The 19,702-nt window shown below is 39.8% G+C and overlaps 1 protein-coding gene across 2 annotated transcripts in view; it reads right to left on the bottom strand.

Annotated features, from left to right (window-relative positions):
* RHOBTB1 (Rho related BTB domain containing 1) overlaps positions 1 to 19,702 on the bottom strand; it is a 53,282-nt gene that overhangs the window by 21,673 nt on the left and 11,907 nt on the right. Inside the window, exons 1-3 of one of the 2 annotated variants that reach the window (XM_082053350.1) lie at positions 13,928 to 14,046; positions 3,206 to 3,407; positions 2,745 to 2,848 (exon numbers count right to left, since the gene is read on the bottom strand). In XM_082053350.1, coding sequence (XP_081909476.1) covers positions 2,745 to 2,848; positions 3,206 to 3,397 — 296 coding nt within the window. In that variant the 5' untranslated portion in view covers positions 3,398 to 3,407; positions 13,928 to 14,046. Of the gene's footprint in view, positions 1 to 2,744; positions 2,849 to 3,205; positions 3,408 to 13,927; positions 14,047 to 19,702 lie in introns of those variants that run through there. The other variant, XM_082053349.1, reaches the window with a different exon arrangement.

Genomic DNA, 19,702 nt, shown 5'->3' with positions numbered 1-19,702 from the left:
AATCACACTCTAGTCTAAGGAAAAAAAAAAAACATGTCACAGTATAAAAAAAACTACGACAAATATTTCCACAAGTCCCTCCAGCCACATCCCCCCCGCCTCCCTTAAGCTATCAGAACTGTTTCCCAAAGCTTGTGGAGGATTGTGATTATTAAACTAAACAGCACACAGCAGAATGCAAGCTGGATCTCACTCTCCATTCCCCCATTTTGAAGGATGCCAGTATAAACACTAACTATTCCATCCTCAGTGGCATTCAAATACGTTTCTTTGTTTCTGTCACACAAAAAATAGTGGAAAATGTGTCCCTTTTGCAAACCTCCTGTCACATTTCTATGTCTGAAAAACAAAGAATTAAGAAGGATTTATCTTTGCTACAAGTCCTACTAACTGTTCATCATGTCACCTATAGCATAAACTATTTATGCAACATTTTGTAAAACTGTATGGAACAATCTTTTCCAATGAGCAGTAGGCAAATTAATGACCTGTTGGTTCTTGTTACACCATATTTAAGACAATAAAAGGTCTTGGCTGAGTGTTTGGCTAAAATAAACCTTCCCCTGCACAAGGGGCATGTTCATAAAACAATTTTGAAGGGAACCAAATGGTTACATTATTATATGATCCTTCAGACAATCAGAAACATGGGGCACTTGTAGGTGTAGCCTTGAGTAGTTTGGCATAAAATACGCCTCTCACTGTACTGTAAAATTTGACTCATCTATGAGTAGACTGTAGTTCAACATAAAGAGGTGATTTAAAATCAATTCTTATAAATGTGAACATCCAATACTGGAAATTTAAAAATGTGGAAATAGATAAAATACTAAAGAGCTAGTTTCAAATGAAACATTAATATCTTTCAAAACAATGCAGTACCTTATCAGTGATTACAATTAGGAAATTTCACAACTGAAATTCTATTGATAAAATAGTTTCTTTGGAGTTTTCAGTTAGTTTCTCCATTAACAGACCTGTGGAAAAAGCACTAACAGAACAGCAGGTTTCCAGAATGGCCTTTTAAAGTTGATCAGGGTATAACAAACCTGATTTTCTACATGGGTTCAATTCTGCTCACATCATAAATGAATCACTGTGTTCATATGCTTAAGCCCACGAGATCTCAAGTTATTCATGTCCTCCTTGGCACTTGCAGGATTAGAATCTAAGTATGTTGTTTCCCCTCTCCCATCCTGTCAGTAAACGCGGGATCAGAGTTCAGAACATGCCTGATTTTGTTCTCCTAATCTCTAGTAATCTTCTCAGTGACACAGTATCTGTTGCAGAATATCAGGAGGCCACATCAAAGAGGAACAGTTAGTGGAAACTTTAAGTTACATCCATATATATCGAAGCAGGCTCTGTATGCTGTCAAATGTTAAAACAATATCTATTCATATACTCAAGTAGCACTAAATACTAAGGTCAATGTTACCTTGAAGTCAGAACCTTTCCTCACTCACAAAGCTTGTTTAAAAATAGTACAGGTTGTGTAGCCCAGATGTGTCACTACTTTAGATGCTGAAGCAAAATACAAGGTAATTCATGACCCTGTGAAAACACAACTAACACAGTGCCATATACAAAGGAAGGTTTGTACAAACTGCCAGAGTTTTACAGTGTGAAAATTCAACTGGTGGATTCAACAAACAGAAACCTCTCCAGCAGTTCTAAGGGGTGGAGAACAGGAACGACATTCATCACTTGTTTGATCAGGTAGCACAAAGAAAAGGAAAACTGTAAGACAGCACATCTTGGCAACATGGAATCCAAAGCTGGGACAGACACGCTGCAAAGGGTGTTCCCAGCTGGAAACAAAATACAGATCTGTCTATGGAAGTTTGATCATCTGCAGTGACTGAAGCAGATATGAAAAAGACCATGGCTTTGCTCAAATATCTGTCCAAAATCCATCTTCACCTTAGTATTTGTCCAGTGCAGGTCATCTGTTCTCATTATATATGTAATCAAATGTCTGTTACTCAGCTGTTCTGCTATCTGTACTGCCACAGCACCAGACTTAACTACCATTGAACAAAACAGAAAAACTATCACTGGCTTCAGTCCTTGTCAAAACTGTGCTGAATTCATATTATACACATGGGAAAAGTCTACATCACATTCATTTTATCATTTGTGGTGGTGGTGTTTGGGTCTTTTGTTCGTTTTAATAATTTCCAGGTTTAATCACTTGTTCACTAGCAGACACTTGATATTTATAGAAGCAAAACTTTTCCTCAGCTTTAAGAAAATAGAGAAGAGCCTCACCTATCATGCAACTGGCTCTGCTCTCAAGAAGTTAGCTGCCCATTCAACATCACAAGTTTTAATAAAATAAATATTTAATTGAGTAGGAGTGATGTTTACCAACATGTCTCCCTATTAGTTGTTTGTTAGGTAATTATATCATACACTGCTTACACAGGCAGGGAATGCTGATGTTTTGTAAAACTACAATCTTATTTTGGGGAATGTTCTTTAAAATTCAAAATAGTACAACAGTTTTGAACAGAGCTTAGCACGCTGTTCAAGGAAATGTAGCATAGTAAAACTATGCTGCTTTTTAAATATTTATATCTTTTTAATCCTTGCAGCAGATAATCCTCTTTGCAGTAGTCAGGAATATGAATAGCCTTGATGGTTTTTAAGTCCTTGCTTTTCAAAATTAAGATTTGCAATTTTTTTCCTGCCTTATAATTTTACTACAAGTATTAATTAAAATTTTGCTGGGATCATTTTACCTTCCATAAGCAAAGCGCCTGTCTTTGTGGTGGTCCCCAAATGTATCCCACAGCCTGAGAGAAACACTCACTTCATCCACAACATCTCTTGAGCGTTCAAGGACCTAGAAGAGAACACACATAACATTCCCTTGCCCTCCATTAAACAAGTACATTTAAAATTATCCCCATAAGAAGGTCCAAAGCATAAGAGACCAAGAGTCTCCTACATACAGTTTTCAGTAAATGCTGTATTTTATGAAACAGGCAGAACATGTATCTTCATAAAAATAGGTTTGATAAAAAAATTACTTTGGAATGAGAGACTTGGGGACACGCGTATCAGACCATGGCTGCAGTACAGACAGCGCACAAAGTACTTGTGAGCTTGTTGCTGCACCTTGACAAAGAAAGGCTTGCCAATAAATCATAATACAACCTCGCAGCATGTGCTCTGCATTTTGTGCACCTGCAGTCCTTACCTCTTGGCAGACACGGTACTGATCAATGGCCCAGACAGTTGGTACGTGAGTTGCCAGCAGCTGATACTGGGTCAAGGTTGTATTGCACGCTCTTGCACAAATTAGACGAGTCTTACCCACTGCATTATCTCCAACCACCACACACTTGATAGTTTCAACGTTGGGTCTTTCGTAGTCCATGTCAGCATCCATTCATCAAAGACTGTAACAAGACATTTAGATTTGTTTTCAACTACTGTGCAAAAAGAATCCTACTTAGAATCACAGCCTCCCACTTCTTAAGAGATGCTTGAAGAAGATAAACTCTTAAGGAAAAACTTGTAGTAAACTGTACCAAAGTAAGCTAGCTGTTCCTTTAAATACCGTCCAGTTATGCAAATGCATGACTATTTTGACCACAGTTGGTTTATGCTGTTCACATGCTATTTTCACTTTGGTTTCTGTAAACACAAACCTGTTTGCAGGAGGTAGATCTTGGTGAAACAAGGACAGCTAGCACAAACTTACCTCTTGCTAACACTTTTTATGCCAAGAAGGAGAAAAGACTGGATACCTGTGGGTTTAACCTGCAGGATTCCAGTATACACCTGCCTTCTGTAATCTTGCCCATTCAGGATTTGATTTAGGGCTGTCCAAACAACATTGCCAGCAGCAAGTCACACAGATGATTTTAGTTATGTGCACACAATAAGACTGACTTGTAAGATGACTCCAGAGACTCTATTCTCTGCAAACCACGGTTCCCATCATATCCTGCATGTATCACACACTTTTACTTTTCCAAGGAAAAGTTTGTACAAATTATGGACTAAAATGAAACCAAAGAGCTCAGCAAGAACTTGCAAATATATTTAGTTATATCTACAAATTCTTTCCCATATGACACTGGAAAGTGAAGAGAAGGAGATTTTTGAAGATATTAGCCTCATGGAAAGTTATTATTGAAAATATTAAATAAATATTCTATGGCAACATATTGAACAAATACCTGGATATGAATGTAAACTAGAACAAATTTATATTTGAAAAACTAAAACCAACTCCTGCATGTTTACTACAGTCTGTCATTTTCACATGAAGGAATGTGGAATCATAGTTTGATATATTTGATTTTGGTTTTCTAATGTCTAATAGTCTGATGAGCAATCAGGTCTCTGCCAGAGAATTGTAAACAAGAAGGGAGAAAAGGGAAAATGAAAGGAACAAACATGTCCAGGAAGGCTTGCCTAATAATTATTCCCACAAGGAAACCTACAGCAATTTAATTGACAAAACACAGGTCATCATCTGGAGTGAAGGTGTCCTTTTTCCTGAGAAGAAAGAACTACAGATAAAGAAATCAAATTATTTGTTTTAATACCTTTTTTAATATTCACATCTCATTTGCACATAAATATAGAATATATATTAACTGTCAGGCTGTTTAAAATAATAGTTATAAGCTGGTTTGGTGTACATTTTTCACTGTCAGAGGACCTATGATCTGAATTAAGAAAAAGCATGTTTAGTAATTACTAGACAAACACTAATTTTAACTGTATTCTTTCATTACTTAAAGTGATGTAAAGCAAGAAATCAAGTGTTAGAAATAAATATTACCCATTTATTTAAAATGTTGAGTATGGACTGCATGCTAATAGCTATAGTGGCTAAAGTACAGTTATAATCTTTATTTATGTGTGGATGGGAGGAGTTGGAGACCAAACAGACAGCAAGATGCAAGGGTGAATTTATGCCACTACTGTGTCACACTGATATATTTTCAAAAACATTGAATGCTTCTGGAAATGCTACAGCACAGGCTAACATGTAAGAACACATTTTGGAGAGCTGTCTTACACTGGACTGAAACATGGGCCCAGAAACTCTTCATCTTGGCGTAAGTACGTGGTTGCACAACTAGAGCATTGCAATCTGCCAGATGTAGAGCAAATAACATGGCTTCAAACAAATATGCGCAATAATTATTGCATATAAACCCTAATGGCCTTGTGATACCAACCTGCTACAACAGCACAGAGGTTTTGGCTGATAAGGAAACAAAGCTATTACGATATTGCCTTTATCCCTTCATCTGAGTTGTAACCTGCATCCTGAAAGGTTACTACTCTTGAGGGAAAGGACTACAGAGACTTCCAGTTACCTGTCTGCCATCCAGCCATAGCTGCCTGTTGGATCCAAGCTCCCATGAGGCTGGTAGCTGGGATCGCCCATGGCCTCTGTACCATCTCCATGACTCCAAATACAAGAAAATAAATGAGAGTTAACTTCTCTTTCCTTCTCCACATCCTTTCCAAGAATACAGCCACAACATAAATAATAGTATAAAACCAGTATTTTTTCCCCTTATTGCAGAGAATCAGACATCATGGCCTCAAAGGCAGGGCCCTGAATGAGGAGCAAAAACCCAAGAGGTTTCAGTATGTGATCTAAAAAATTTCATTTCAAGTCTGAGAATAAACAGCAACCCTTTGACATAATATGTGGTATTAAATTACTTCATATTTTATTCATGCATGGACTAGATATCACAGATGGAATGTGGAAATGTTTACAAGGCTGGAAAACAAAATGAAGAAGCGTGGCTAGCCAATATGTCTGATTGGTTTTAAACTACCAAACAGAGAGACCAATTTTTCTTCCAACCAAATATTCCATTAAATTGTTGTTACACAGATCAGATGAGGTATCATATAACAACCTGATTTTAAAATTCTTCAAAAGTTCTTAAGTGGTAGTTCTGCAGAAATGCTGTTCAGTCAGTCACAAAGTACAGACTGGAATCCTAAAAAAATTTCCAAGAGGATAATCAAGCAAGTTTAAAAATAATAGCCAAATCTAAATAAAATAAGGGAAGAAATCAATGCAATTATTTGAGAATCCTAGAAAGGAAATGCATGAAAATAAAATTATTATTTTAAAAAATTTCCAAGGTACTTAGTAACCTAATGAAAGCAAAGTTATCACAGAACTCAGACACAGCATGCCCTAATGCCCTGTTGTAGATCAATGGCAGTCTAATGAAGATATTTTTAGTGTGACTCAGTACTGCACAGGACAGAGATTAAAATAAACAGGGAATAAAAGCAAAACTAAACCTTTGTGGCTATATTAAGGAAAGTTCTTAAATCCACTCTGGTATATAAAGTATATCTATGTATTAAAAATGCAAATAATTTTAATATCGTTCACTAGTTTTCAGAAAGGTATTAAAATAGAAATAGCTCCTTAAGAGATGACAGACAGAAGCCTGGACGGATATCTAGATATCCCAAATAAAAACAGATGATAACAACAACTTAGAGTACAAACAATTAGCAAAACATGTGGAATAAATACCTGTAAATGTAGCTAGAAGCCTTCTGGCTACTGGAATGATTAAAGCCAGGAATATGTACAAGATCTTAAAAATACAGCCCTGGTCAGTTTTTTTTAAGGTAACCTCTAGGTTAAGCTTGTGCTAAAACTATTATATAATCACACTGATTAAAAATGCTAAACATGTATTTACAAAACTTAAATTAAAAAAAAATATCTGAATTTGAGCTCTGAAAGTCTGGTAACATCTGGGAAGACCAACTGGAACTGAAACAAAACTGGTTAGACAGGAGCAAACCAGGGCATATAAAGCTTAATAAAAAAACCCTAACCAACCAAACAAAAAAACAGCATAAAATTCCAAGACCACTGAAAAACTTGCTAAAAACAACCTACAACCTGCAATAGTTTAGTTTACCAACAAAACAGGGTAAAGTAAAAGGGAAGTTGCTGGAAGTGTGACCAGTCTCGGAGAGGACACTGCCAAAGAAGCCAGAGAAAGACAGAAAGGCCATCAAACAAGGAGCAGCCAGGAACCTGCTAGGGCAAAGATCTGATCAGCTATGGCTGTTCCCAACAGCCAGCAGGGAAACATTCAGCTGCTTTACCAGGTTCTAAAGAAAGGTGAGCAGATGGATGGAAATGAAAAATGATACTCAGAAGAATAAAACAGGATGTCAAAAATCTCTTAGGATGTTTCTATTTTTACATTGTCACCTGTGATTGTTTGCAGATGAAGAAGAGACAGAGGCAGCTAAAAATCAGATGTGAGTAGACTCAAGACCTAAGATAAAGCTATTTAATCAATTTGCTTGATTAGCAAAAATGAACTGTTCCAAATAAAGCTGACTTATTTCCAAAGAAGTATAAGGTTACTGTTCTGAACCATGGCTTGCAGATGGTTACGGTCACTGATTTCTTTCTTTGGACATTCACATCAAATTGCTTGGGTTTTTTTTCAGTTTTTCCTCATTGCTGAAGTAGTTGTTATTATTATCACTAAAAAACAGTTGTGGTTGCCATAGCATGCAGATCCTTCCGGCTAGTCGGCCTCAGTAATGCACCACTGCCTTTCTAGAGAAATTTTCCAAAAGATCTGTAGATGAAGCATATCACTTGATTATCTAGTCCACTGGTATACAGATTAAACGCAACAGATGCATACAGTTTCTCTGTGTGTGTTAATGTAGGTGTGTCTATATACGAGACAACCGGATCCTAACTATGAACTTGTCTTCTTCTAAGAATGCAGTTTCATATACTTAAAGCTATAATTGCATTTTTCTCTGCTAGAAAGAAAGTGGATGAAGATCCAAACTGAACTGTGAGCTCCCTGTTGAGGATCAGGAATCCCTCCCTATGGATCTCACCGCCTAAAACTGCCCATTTTGAAATTTCCAAATGTTTTAAATCATCATTTGGCATATACAAAACATACCCAAGATTTTTTCAAAGAGTAGTAGTTAATTATCAACCCTTTTGTCTTCAGCAAGATTCCACAAACAAATAACTAAGAGTGTCTACATTAATCAGTGATTACCAAGTGATCCTGTAGGCATTATTTCTTAGCTCAGTACTTAAACATGTCCAATAAGACTGAGATAGCAGCTCTTAGCATGAAAACAAGCAATCACTAAAAGCAAACTCTTCAGCTGAAGGTTCAGAGCGACAGCATGTAAGAACCTTGTCTGCTCAGTAAACTTTGACTTCAAGTTATTTCATGGAAAAAACATTAATGATTCAAATCTGTCTCAAGTAATCTGACCAAACATACAAATCAGAAAGTCCTTCGAAAAACAGGTCACTAACCACAATTGCATCACTATTATTAAAGGAACTGAGTGGCAATTATTTGAAAAACTCAGGCCACCAGTGAGGTAGTAAGACCATCAACACCTGTCCTTGAAAAACACACTCTTTTGAAAACATATGAAAGAGCACTCGTAGGTACTCCATATTATCAATCAATTCTGGAGACAGTATAGGTTTGGAGTGACTCCTTCAGAGAGTCATTACCCAATAACGTACCAAAAGAGTATAAAAACTTTTACAAGAGTACCCAATGCTCTGACCTCCATCCCCAGGTTACAAAATTACTTCTTGCAACCATGGAAACTGGAAAAGGAGATGTAAAATGCCAGGTTCTTCAGGCACTGAAGTCACTGCCTTATACTGTAGAGTCCCAAGACAGCGTGCTGGCAAGGACCAAAAAGCACATGAGCCAGAACAAGCACATGAAATGTTTGTTCTCAATATATAACTTGCCATGTGTTGTTTCAGAATCTTAATGGATTAACACATATATCCCAGGGGAAAAGCAATGAGACTTACTGTTCATTTGTGCAAGAGCACAGAATTCACAGACAGCTCTGATCTGGGGCAAGGACGGGGGCCAAAAGGCTGGTTTCTGGTTTGGCTCAATTTCATAAATGAATTTAGGGCTCCACCAAGTATATTTGTGAAATAAATCACAACATGGTATCAAGTAACAGATAAACTATACCAGCTGCTGAAAGGTCATCACAAAACATTTTTCACAAGGTATAAATTATGTCAGTATTTAACTAAATTACAGGAGGGGCAATGGGGAGATCGCTTTAAAAATAAAACCTATTCCTTGTGAGCATCAACGAACCAGCTGGTAACAAAGGGTAATAAAACTCAAGGTGAGATCAGATCACTAGGTCACCAAAGGACAGGGATGGACATAATGCATATTAGGCTGGATTCTCATTCATGATGAAGAGGCATTGCCCTGTTGCCATTATTTAAATTTCTGGCAGTTTACATGGAAAGACTGAAAAGGAAGAAACCAACATGGGAGAAAGAAATTAAAGATTAACGCTGGAATTTATCAACTACTCGCCCTACCTGGTCCATTGACAGAAGATGACAACAGACAGCCAGTGCTTGGGATGGAGAAAAGCCCTTATATTCTAACATTACCCTGATCTGAAATGTGAAGCCCTCAGATCTACTATGAGTAGAAAGAGAAGGCTAGCTGACTGAAATGTTGTTTTACTGCACGAGGTGATAAATGAGATAACCCTGGCTGTTGCTGCCCACAAAAGGAGAGTGCAGGTCAGCAGAAATGCCTTTATCTTCCACAAGGGCAGAACCTAGCTCTACTCTTTTTCAGCTGTTCTGGGATAGTAGGGGTGTTTTCAGCCTTGGGCCAGTATTAATAAAGAAATAAATCCTACAGAACACTACTAAAATTTGATACAGCTGGAGAACGTAGGTATTCTGGTTGTCATCAAGACAGACGATACTTGGCTTGCCTGAAACACCTTCTTTCACAACAGCTTTTGGCCAACAAGCATCAGATTTAATCCTGCATGCTACCCCTTACTATGTATTACACGCTGGAAGAAAGCTCTCAGAAGCCTCCATTCAGCTGCCATCATTCCTGCTATCCCTGAAGTTTTAAAGAAGAGAGCAAAAAATTGACTGTGGCCACCCAGAGAAATGAAAGAAGAACCTCTAAGGAAGATATAAAGTTGAAGACAGAACAGACATCTCTATGTTTACCTAGAAAACTTCCCAGTCAAATCATCACCACCTCTTTGTAGAAACTGTAGAGATGAAGAATATAATTCGTGGCAAACTTCTCAGTCAAATCATCACCACTTCTCTGTAGAAACTGTAGAGATAAGGAATATAATTTGTGGCTTGTAGTACCAGAAGCCTGTCAGGCTGCTCCTTCTCAGTACGCTCGACTCCAGATTTGTTTCTAAAGGTCAGTTACCAGGACGCTTACTGAAACCTGACTTACCTCTGTGATGACACAACACCTTTTGATCAGTAAATATGAGCACTTCTTAGATGACCAAAAATCAGAGACAGTAGCAAAATACATATCCTTTTCATATTACTGTATAAAAACAGACTGCCCTGAAGCTCAATAGCTGAGGATGAAATATCCAGTTTTAGGTAAAATAACTGATTCTCCTGAGTGTCCTGAAAATGTACAGTCCACAAGGACCTGTCTTTGTATTATATACACAGTCTGTCAGACCAAATAGAGATCCAAATGCAAAGCCTAGTATTAGACTTGAACTATGTCAACTTTCAGACACGTTCTGGAAGACCTGAAGGGCAGAAATCAACAAGCTGATTACACTGAGCATCTTACATATAATTTTAATCTGTGACACACATTGTGATATCCTTTGTGGTGAGATCATCTCTCTAGAAATGAATCCATACAGCAGGTGAAGGACATGTAAACATGTGAGAAGTTTGTGTGTGAGAACCTAGGGTGAGGGTTTTCTGTATGGTGGGAGAGCCTGCAACACTGCCTCCCCGGAACCAGTTCTTCAGAGTCCACCTCAAGAACAGGTCACAACACGGGGCAGTGCGTTGTGGCTCCTTTTGTTTCTTCTTTCTTGCTGTGAGGAAGGGTGACCGCACTGGACTCACCCCTGGAAAGACAGGAATAAGCTGGTACATGACTGATTTAAGGCTCACACTTTGGCCTGGCAGATGCATTTTGCTAGGCTTCTGGATACATCTAGCTACAACTGACTGCTTTTGTCATTTGCCAGAGATGACCATAGCAGACACAGGAGACTAGGCACAGACCAAGATCTGGCATTGCTGTGGTTGCTAATCTGGCATATCATCACAAACTGAAATTAGGTGTGGCTGACATTCATAAAAGTGGCTGAGAACCAAAGTGAATGAAGAACAGACAATACCCATTAATGGTGATAACCATCACCAAACATCTAGTACTTCATAAAGCAGCCACCCATAAAATGTCATTGTGCACTGAGTGCTTAGATTAGTCCACCTTCTGCAACATAAGATTACACTGCAGGAGCAGATTAAGGGTTCACCTCTGCTAGCATTTGAGTTCAGATCAGGATTACAGTTTTGAAGCAAATATCCCAGTCTTCACCACTTATCATGCTTTGGTTCGCATCACATGCAGCCAGAGTGAACAAACTGAATGCCTTGCAGGTGAATCTGAAGTGAGAATTGTGCCACCCACCACAATGAGCAAGCTTTCAGCCCAGAGGAGCAGATTAAAGGCAATCTGAGTTAACACCCTTTGCCCCCCAAATGTGTGGACACTGGGTTCTCAGCACCAACTGTTCCATCCTCACATCCCCTGCTACTGCATCACACGACTCCCTAATGCAGATACAGCATCAGATGCTCTGACTCCTGCTTTGTTATTTGGATCAACCTAACTGGGGCAAAGCTGCAGCTGAATCCTTACTGACTGCAATGCTCATGAGTATCTGAGATAACATATAAAACTCCAGATCAGAGGGAGATGGATCACTGGAAAAGGCTGATTCAACACTACTGGTTTTCATGGTAATAAACTCCATGAAATTCCCGATTTTGCTCTTACGTAATCAAGAGCATCAGAAGTTTGTACAGCATTAAACTATCAAAACTGTAGCATAGGTTCTTACTGATTTTACCCATTTATAAAGACAAGTGTTGATATTGTACACTCTGTTTGATAAGGGCATTATTCCCAACAGGATAGAAGGGAAAAAAAAATAACCACCAAACAAGGCATTGTCCCAACTTTTGAGCATTTCTGTGGGGAAAATATTTATCAACTTTTGCTAGAGAGCTACAAACAAATAAAAATATTCCAGAGACACTAGTGACCTTCTAGCACAGTGAATTAACTTTCTGTGCTTGTTTTCTTCTAAAAGACAGAATCAGTTTCTTGTTTCTTGAACTTTACGTGACATTTCTTATTCCTTCAGCACAAGGTTTTGAGCTCTTCTATAGAGAGACCAAATCAATGCTCCAAGGGTACATTCACAAGCCTAGTCTTTCTATGAGCTGCTCTGCATGTCTGCTGTATCAGCAAGGACTGCTCAGACTTTTCTTCCCTCCCAAGCACATACTTTGTTCTACAATATTTGCGTACTCTTCTGACAGGGTAGATGGGAGCAAGGGAGGAGCATGTCAAACACCTGTTGCTCCTTTGTTTCTCCTACTTTGAGGCTTTTCTGTCCTTTCATCTCCTTCAGCACAGGGCAACATCTGGATGAACGACTTAAGTATTTTTCCAGTGAACAAAATGTATTAGCAAAGAACCAAACATCGGGATTTACTCATCAAGTGATCATCTCTTCCTCTCAGCCTAATGCTTTACAGTATTCATGAAGCTCGGAGTTTTAAAAGGGCAGGAGTTTTAGAAAGGTCTCCAGAGTTAAAATTCATGTTTATTTCTTCTTGCCCCAGATTTTATGCTCTTTAAGTATTATGTCACTTAGGTAAAGAACCCTAGCACAAATATAGAATTCACCAAGTTATTTTTTTCTGTTAATAGCGTATAGACACATTGTGTACTTAAGACATAGAATCAGGCATACAAATCCAATGTGCATATAATAGCATAGCCTAATGGGAGAGGACCTCAGAAAGATACTGAAAAGAAATTACAATCTTAACAATGGTGTTTGTCTCCCTACATGCTTTACTTTTGCCTAGAAAGACCAGTAGCCTAAGAGCACACTGAACAAATGAATTTTCACCTCAGCTTCTATTACAGCTCAAGCTGAACATTTGGCTTTGAGTCAGCTGTGTGTCCTGAAATAGCACACAAACTGAGGATGAACAAAGTCATTGAGAAGATTCTGGCATCACTTCCTTGCTCTCGCTGTGACCATATGCAGAGCTTCAAGGGCTTTCTTGTATTATTATCATTTTTTAAATGAGTATATCATTGCCTTCAGAAGCCTGAGTAGTGCCTTGATCAATAGAAGACAATTTGGAGCTCTCCGACTAGCCTGCCTCAGCCTGTCCAGTGACTGACTTCTCTTTGCAATAGATGTCAGATGCCACAATACCCAGTAAAGGTTGACTTAACAAATTAAAGTCTACTAGTGTTCGTCTCTACAACCCCTTTCTGTGGCCTGCAAACAGGTCCCCACACAGACGCCTGATAATCTGTGTCCTGCAAGACCCCCTTGCAGCCTCCTGCTGTTGTCACAGCAACCCACAAACAGACTCCACAGACACAGAAGAGGGGAAAAAGGGGGGAAAAAAAGAGGGAGAACGAAATCCTTCAGGTTTTTAGCAAATTAAACTCAGAAGTACCAAGCACCGGGAGGTTTCTGCTTCCCGTACACATCGTACCCCTCTATTTTTGCCTTGAACGTTGTGGCCTCGCTGTTAGAAGCAGCCAGACAGATTTGCTTTATCAAGGACTCAGGTCTCCCTGTCCTCGGGGGAGGGGAGAATGCCTCCTCCTCTCTCTCCCGACGAGGCGGGAGCGCACCTGCGGGGAGACGGGACGCGAAGGGCGCAGCCACCCGCACCCTGCGGCGCCGCTGGCTGCCAGCCCGACCCAGTCCCGCACACGCAGCCGCGTAGGCTGCGCCGGCAGGTCGGAGCACGATCGCGCCCGGGCGACGCGGGACCTACCCGGGAGGGCGGGATGCCCGGCAGCCGGCGTGCACGCAGCGGGGCTGGCCCCCGGCCCCGGCGGGACGGGACGGGGGTGGCAGCCGCCGCCGCGCCCCCTTCCCGCTGCTCCTCACAGCGGCGGGGCAGCGGCAGGAGCCAGCCCGCCTGGGCAGGGCGGCAACGTGCCGCCAGCGCTGCTCTGCCCGCCCGGCCCCGCGGCGTGCGGCGGGCTGCCCGCCCCGGCCCGCCCCGCTGACTCGCGCTGACGTCTGCAGCCCCGCGTTCTATTTTTAGCGCGCCGATTGGATTTCATTCATGAAACCAGCGGCTGGAGCCGCGCCCGCCGCCTCCGCCCGGGCCGGGCCGGGCCGCCTCCCGCCGCGCAGGGAGCGCGGAACCGCAAGCGGGGGCAGCCCAGAGGCGCACCCTCCTCATCCTCCATCCCGGCACTAGCACTCTAGGCCGGGATGCTTTCTGCCACCGCCTCGCACGGGAAGAGGTCCGACAGGAAACTAGTAAAAACCAAACGAATAAACACACATATTTATACGCACTCGACAAAGACTGTGTGTGCATAAACAATGAATGTGATTCTGTAAAAAGGTCCTGAAGGCCTCCCTGGATTATCTGCTAAACTGGGTGTGCAATTTCTTAGCACAGGTGCTTCTGCTATGGTTTGAAATTACTTCTCTCCATTTCCACTAATATTTGAACCCTTCGTGTAAAACAGACATGCAACTAAACCACAACTGCTGCTCTCTTAAGGTGACAAGGTAGACTTGGAGTTTTCTAACCAGTGAAAATGGCTCAAGGCCCTGTCTCTAACTGGGAAAAGGGGTCACAATTCAGATCAGGTGCACTGCTAAAACACTGTTTTCTGGCTCTTCTATTTACTACTTTACACCATCAAAAAATGCAACTAATCCTTTAGTGCAGTGAAGGGCATGAGCAACACTGCTTTGGCTAAGGGAACTTTCTAGACATGGTTGTAGTTGTGACTGTTGGAAAGAAAATAGTGTCCTAGAGCAACCTGGACTCACATATTGCACAGTCTTGTAGCAATAACACAGTCATTTTTTGGAAAAGATGTTATAAAGTTTTAAAAACACCGTTTCCAATAACAGTACCAATACCAGGTTAACAGCATCCCTCTGCATTTGATTATAGTCAATTATTTGCATTTTTCAAACATCCAGAAGCCAAAATCACATTAACCAGGTGAGACTGCAACAATTTTCAGTTGAGTACATCTACAATTACAGTTTGCAACTTCATACCACAGGAGGCTGTTAGGTGCAGAAGAACAAAGTGCACCATTGCAAACATTGTTATTTTTCTAGCTTTGCACCAAGTTTGGATTGACAAGACAAATGCATCAGAAACTAAAACAACTTTCACTCAGACATCTACTTGCAACCAAAGAAATATTGAACTGATAATGCAGGCAAGTAAAAAAAAAAAAAAAAAAAAAAAAAAAAAAAAAGTAAAATCTGATAACCTACGGATTTAAAATTAATAGAATAATTACCTTCCATTTCTTAAGTTTCAAGCTCTACATGAACTATTTTTTTTCTCCACAAATGAGAGCTAAAAACTTTAATTCTATGCAAGAACAACAAATCCCAAGTATTCACTTGTTTCTGGGACACACAGCTTCTAGGAAAAAAATAAGGGCCAGGTTCATCCTGGTTAATTCAAGGGGGCTAAGCAAAGCAGGGTGATAAAAAATGGGAGGGTGATATAAAGGGTGCTCCTTTTACTGGACTGTTTCAGTACAGCAAATCTTAATTCCTTATAGGTACCTTTGTTTTACAGTCTAAATGATCACTTTCTGAAGACAAATCACAGAGCTAGAACCCAGTGTCTCTGTTAAACACACCTCGACTACCACTGCTGCAAACAGAGCAACCATTATTGTCCTAACAGGTAAGTTAGCATCATGTGGGAGAAAGCAACCAGACTTGCTCTGATACTGACTTGAGAAATATTGACTGCAATTAAAAAAAAAAAAACAACCAAACAAAAGTCCCCACCAAACCAAAACAAATAATAATTAAAAAACCACACAAAAAAACCCCACAAACAAATGAAGACCAAACAAAAACCCACAACAAAACAAACAAACACCTTCAGCTCTGCTTGCAATCTTGTTAGAGTTTCTATACAAGAACAAAGGAAGACGGCAGGAAGAAGGGAGAAAGTGTTACTTTTAGTGCACAACAGTAAATTGAGCAGAATACAGCAATGACAAAGATTAGTCAGGTGGTAAAAATGGGAAAAAGAGAAATGAGGTTTTGCTTTTGATGAGGATAAAGAAAACATTTCCAGTTTCTCCCTTTTTTTGTGTTTCATCAAAGGGTGGTTAGACCCTGAAGGCTTGTGCAGCTGCGGGAACAGCTACATGCTACTATGTAGTTTCTGTTTTAATGACCATCTACAGCAACTTTTATTAAACCATTCAGTGCTTTCCCAGCACAAACGTGTAACTTCTTATACAATTACAATTGCAACTTTTCCAGCAAAGTATAAAATAAAAACCCAGGACAGCTAGAATCTCTCCGTTCTCTGAGACATAAGCCTATTGAACTATACTTACGTTGTTCCAAACTTTTAAACAAACAGTAGAGTTTTGACCATAAACTTGAGTGACACATCTTAAGAACTGGCTGGAACGCATCTCTAACATGGTGTAGAGCAACCACTAGTTTCTAGGCTTTGATACAAGAAAGCACAGTAATAAACCACAAGTATTCCCACTGAGTTTGCACAAGCATTAAAAATATATGAGTGGTAAAGCTTCACTCAATTAGATGTTTAAGTAGTTCAGGTAGCCAGCTTGGATTTTTCTTTTTTGTTTATTATTGGGGACAATAATAGCAAAAGGGGAAGAGAGAAGGAAGTTCTATCCTTGCAAGCCGTCCTAAAGGACAAAGTATCAGACTATGGCTAGCATTTAACTACAGAGTCTGCTTCTGCCAAGTCTATACAGCTTTCCAAAATATGACTATGGGCTGCCAGGTGTGCCACATCATTTCATCTCCACTACGTTTAACACTATCACAGAATTCAGAGAATAACTGAATAAAAAAGAATAAAATAGTAATTTAAAAATGCATTCCCACCCATTCTACTTAGAATTATTTTAGTTTTGCTAAATCACAAAACACATTTGGAAGCGTAAATGTAAAGGTATATTCCCGTATGCTCTTAACACCTTGTTTATTACTCTGGGGTGAAATTAACCTTTTGTTTTTGAGAATGTATTTCTCAGATGATTAAAAAACATTAGCAGAGAATATTGGTTGTGCATAAACCATAACTGAGTTTACAAATGAGCTTTATACTCCTGTATCTGGAGAGTTAAACTTCAGAGGCTGTTGCAACATGCAGTATTAGCAGAACTCCTTAGGGAGCTCTCTACCAGCTCAGAAATGCTGAAGCTCAGGGCCCTTAGGCCCTTCCATCCTCTGCACTCCTTCGACAGCACAGAAAAGCTCAGGAAGTCGCTAGGTTGAAAAAATACCAGCCAAGGATAACAGGAGGTGAATGAAGAGGGGGACTACAAGCATTTACTTCACCTTCTTTGTCCAAACTTCTGGAAGGCAAGGAACTGGACTAGCCTATGCTTCTTACCACCCATCATAATCTAAGTCTGCTGTATCTGCAGAAGAATGATGGTCTAAGCATGGTTAAATCTGGGGTTTAGTTTTTACATTACTGTTTAACAGCCTTCTGAGAAAGTCTACATCCCAGACCATTCCAGACTCAAAGCCATGTAGAAGCAAGGGGTTCTTCCCTCTGTTAGAGGTCTAAGCAGGGTCTGTCACACATGTCTGCTAAAAAAAATAAATAAATAAATCTAGTAACATGGCTCTTTGCTCCCTTTGAGGACCCACTCAGGCCTTTAATTCAGGATAACTGAGATTATTTCCCTTCTGTTTCAGGTAGTAGCATCCAAGCACAAATGCAGTTTTCTAAGACAAGTCACACACACTGACAGCAGTCAGCAGGGACAGTTACAGGACCAGGCTTGAATGTGCACTGAGAGAGGGCAGACCTGCCACTGCAGAGGCAGCCTGGGACAGTCTCAAAATGAAACTCAGTAATACAGGACAAACGAGTTCCTCTCTCTCCATTATCCCCGAACGCAGGGGCCCTTCGTGCTAGAAGACTTTAAGAGCATGTTAAAAGATTGTTAGTGGAAATAAGTTTAAAGGCACAAGGAAGTAAGTAAACAAAGTAAGTTAAATTATCCCATATGGGCTCCATCTTGCATATGGCAATCTCATGGGGACAGAAGGTGCTCTCCACAGTCCATAAAACTTGTTTTTGACAATACAAAAGAACATGAATACATGATGTACAGCCAAACTAAGGAGACGTAGTACTTCAGTTATGGACTTCACCAGCTACCCATTGTATGTGATACATGTAGTCTCAGCCAACTGGCAGCATGTGAATCAAAATATCAGAATTATCCAGCTCCTGTCTTCGAAGTCTAGTTTTTCCCCACAATTAGGCTTACAGGCTTTAATTATGTGGGTAGATCAAAATAATTTCTAACTACTCCTGTAATGGATTACTATATATTCCATTAGATTTTATCCATAAAAAATTCATAAAGAGAATAAATGCCCCGAGGAAACTATGTAAATGCCTATGCTATACACATTGAAATAAAATTCAAGTCATTTCCTGTCAAATACAATTTTTTGTATTAATGGCTTTGCATTCCGAACTGTAACATACCCATGCCAAATGCTTATGCATTCACAATTCGCTCTCTTTTCAAAACTATTATGTATTGTATGCAGTCCTTTTTTTCTCTTTGGTATAATAAGAACAGACGTAATTTGACGTAAGGTGCTTCTATTTAATGATAGCCAACTATGCAAATTGATTAGGCCAGTTGCACCCCTTTTCATATTATCCAACACAATTGTCTCAGTTCTCAGAGATGTAACATATACAATATCTTCACTGTGTGCATTAGGCACTCTAACATAGACCACTATGCACTTATTTGTTAGGGGTTTTTTTTCAGTTATTCACTGAATGCAAAATATAGTGCAAGACCATCATGACTTAAGAAACCTGCAATGCACCAGATTTATTAGAGCATTCTATATGAATGATATATAGCACCAGTTGTTTGTTTTATGAATTGTATTTCCAAATTATTTTTCACTAGCAGAGGAATATAAAAGTTGATATATGCATACATTTTAAACAGCTGGGTAAACAAGAAAGGGACTATCTACAGGAGGAAAATGCCAGTACTTCTGATTTGGAAAAGAAATTAGATACCTACTACTTTTCCAGAGGGTTATATTTCAACAATGCTTTAGTTTTTAGTCTAACCACATGTAGGATTTTGGCTTTTGCCTTCCCCCGCTCCCATATTTAACCCGTTAATTATAAGACCCTGTTCTCTCCATGTCACTCCACAACATAATCACAATTTAGGTGGGAAGGGGCCTCTGGATGTCATCTAGTCCAACCTCCTCCTCAATGCACAGTTAACTTCAAAGCTTCATCGGGTCACTCGGGGCTTTATTCAGTTGAATTTGAATACCAGCAAGGATGGTAAGCCCACAGTCTCCAACCTGCCTGTTCCACTGCTTAGCCATTCACTATGAAAATGTTTTTCTTCACACCAAGTAGGCTTTTACCTTCCTGCTACTTGTGACTGGTACCTCTTGTCCTTTTGTTGTGTAGCTGTAAGAAGAATCTAGTTTCCCTTATAACCCTGTGTTAGGTATCTGAGATAGTAATTAGATGCCCTCTTAGCCG

The sequence above is a fragment of the Streptopelia decaocto genome (assembly GCF_964273445.1).
Source record: "Streptopelia decaocto genome assembly, chromosome: 5".
Classification (NCBI taxonomy): Eukaryota; Metazoa; Chordata; class Aves; order Columbiformes; family Columbidae; genus Streptopelia; species Streptopelia decaocto.
The sequence above is the reverse complement of the archived record's forward strand: the minus strand, read 5'-3'. Positions and strand labels throughout refer to the sequence as shown.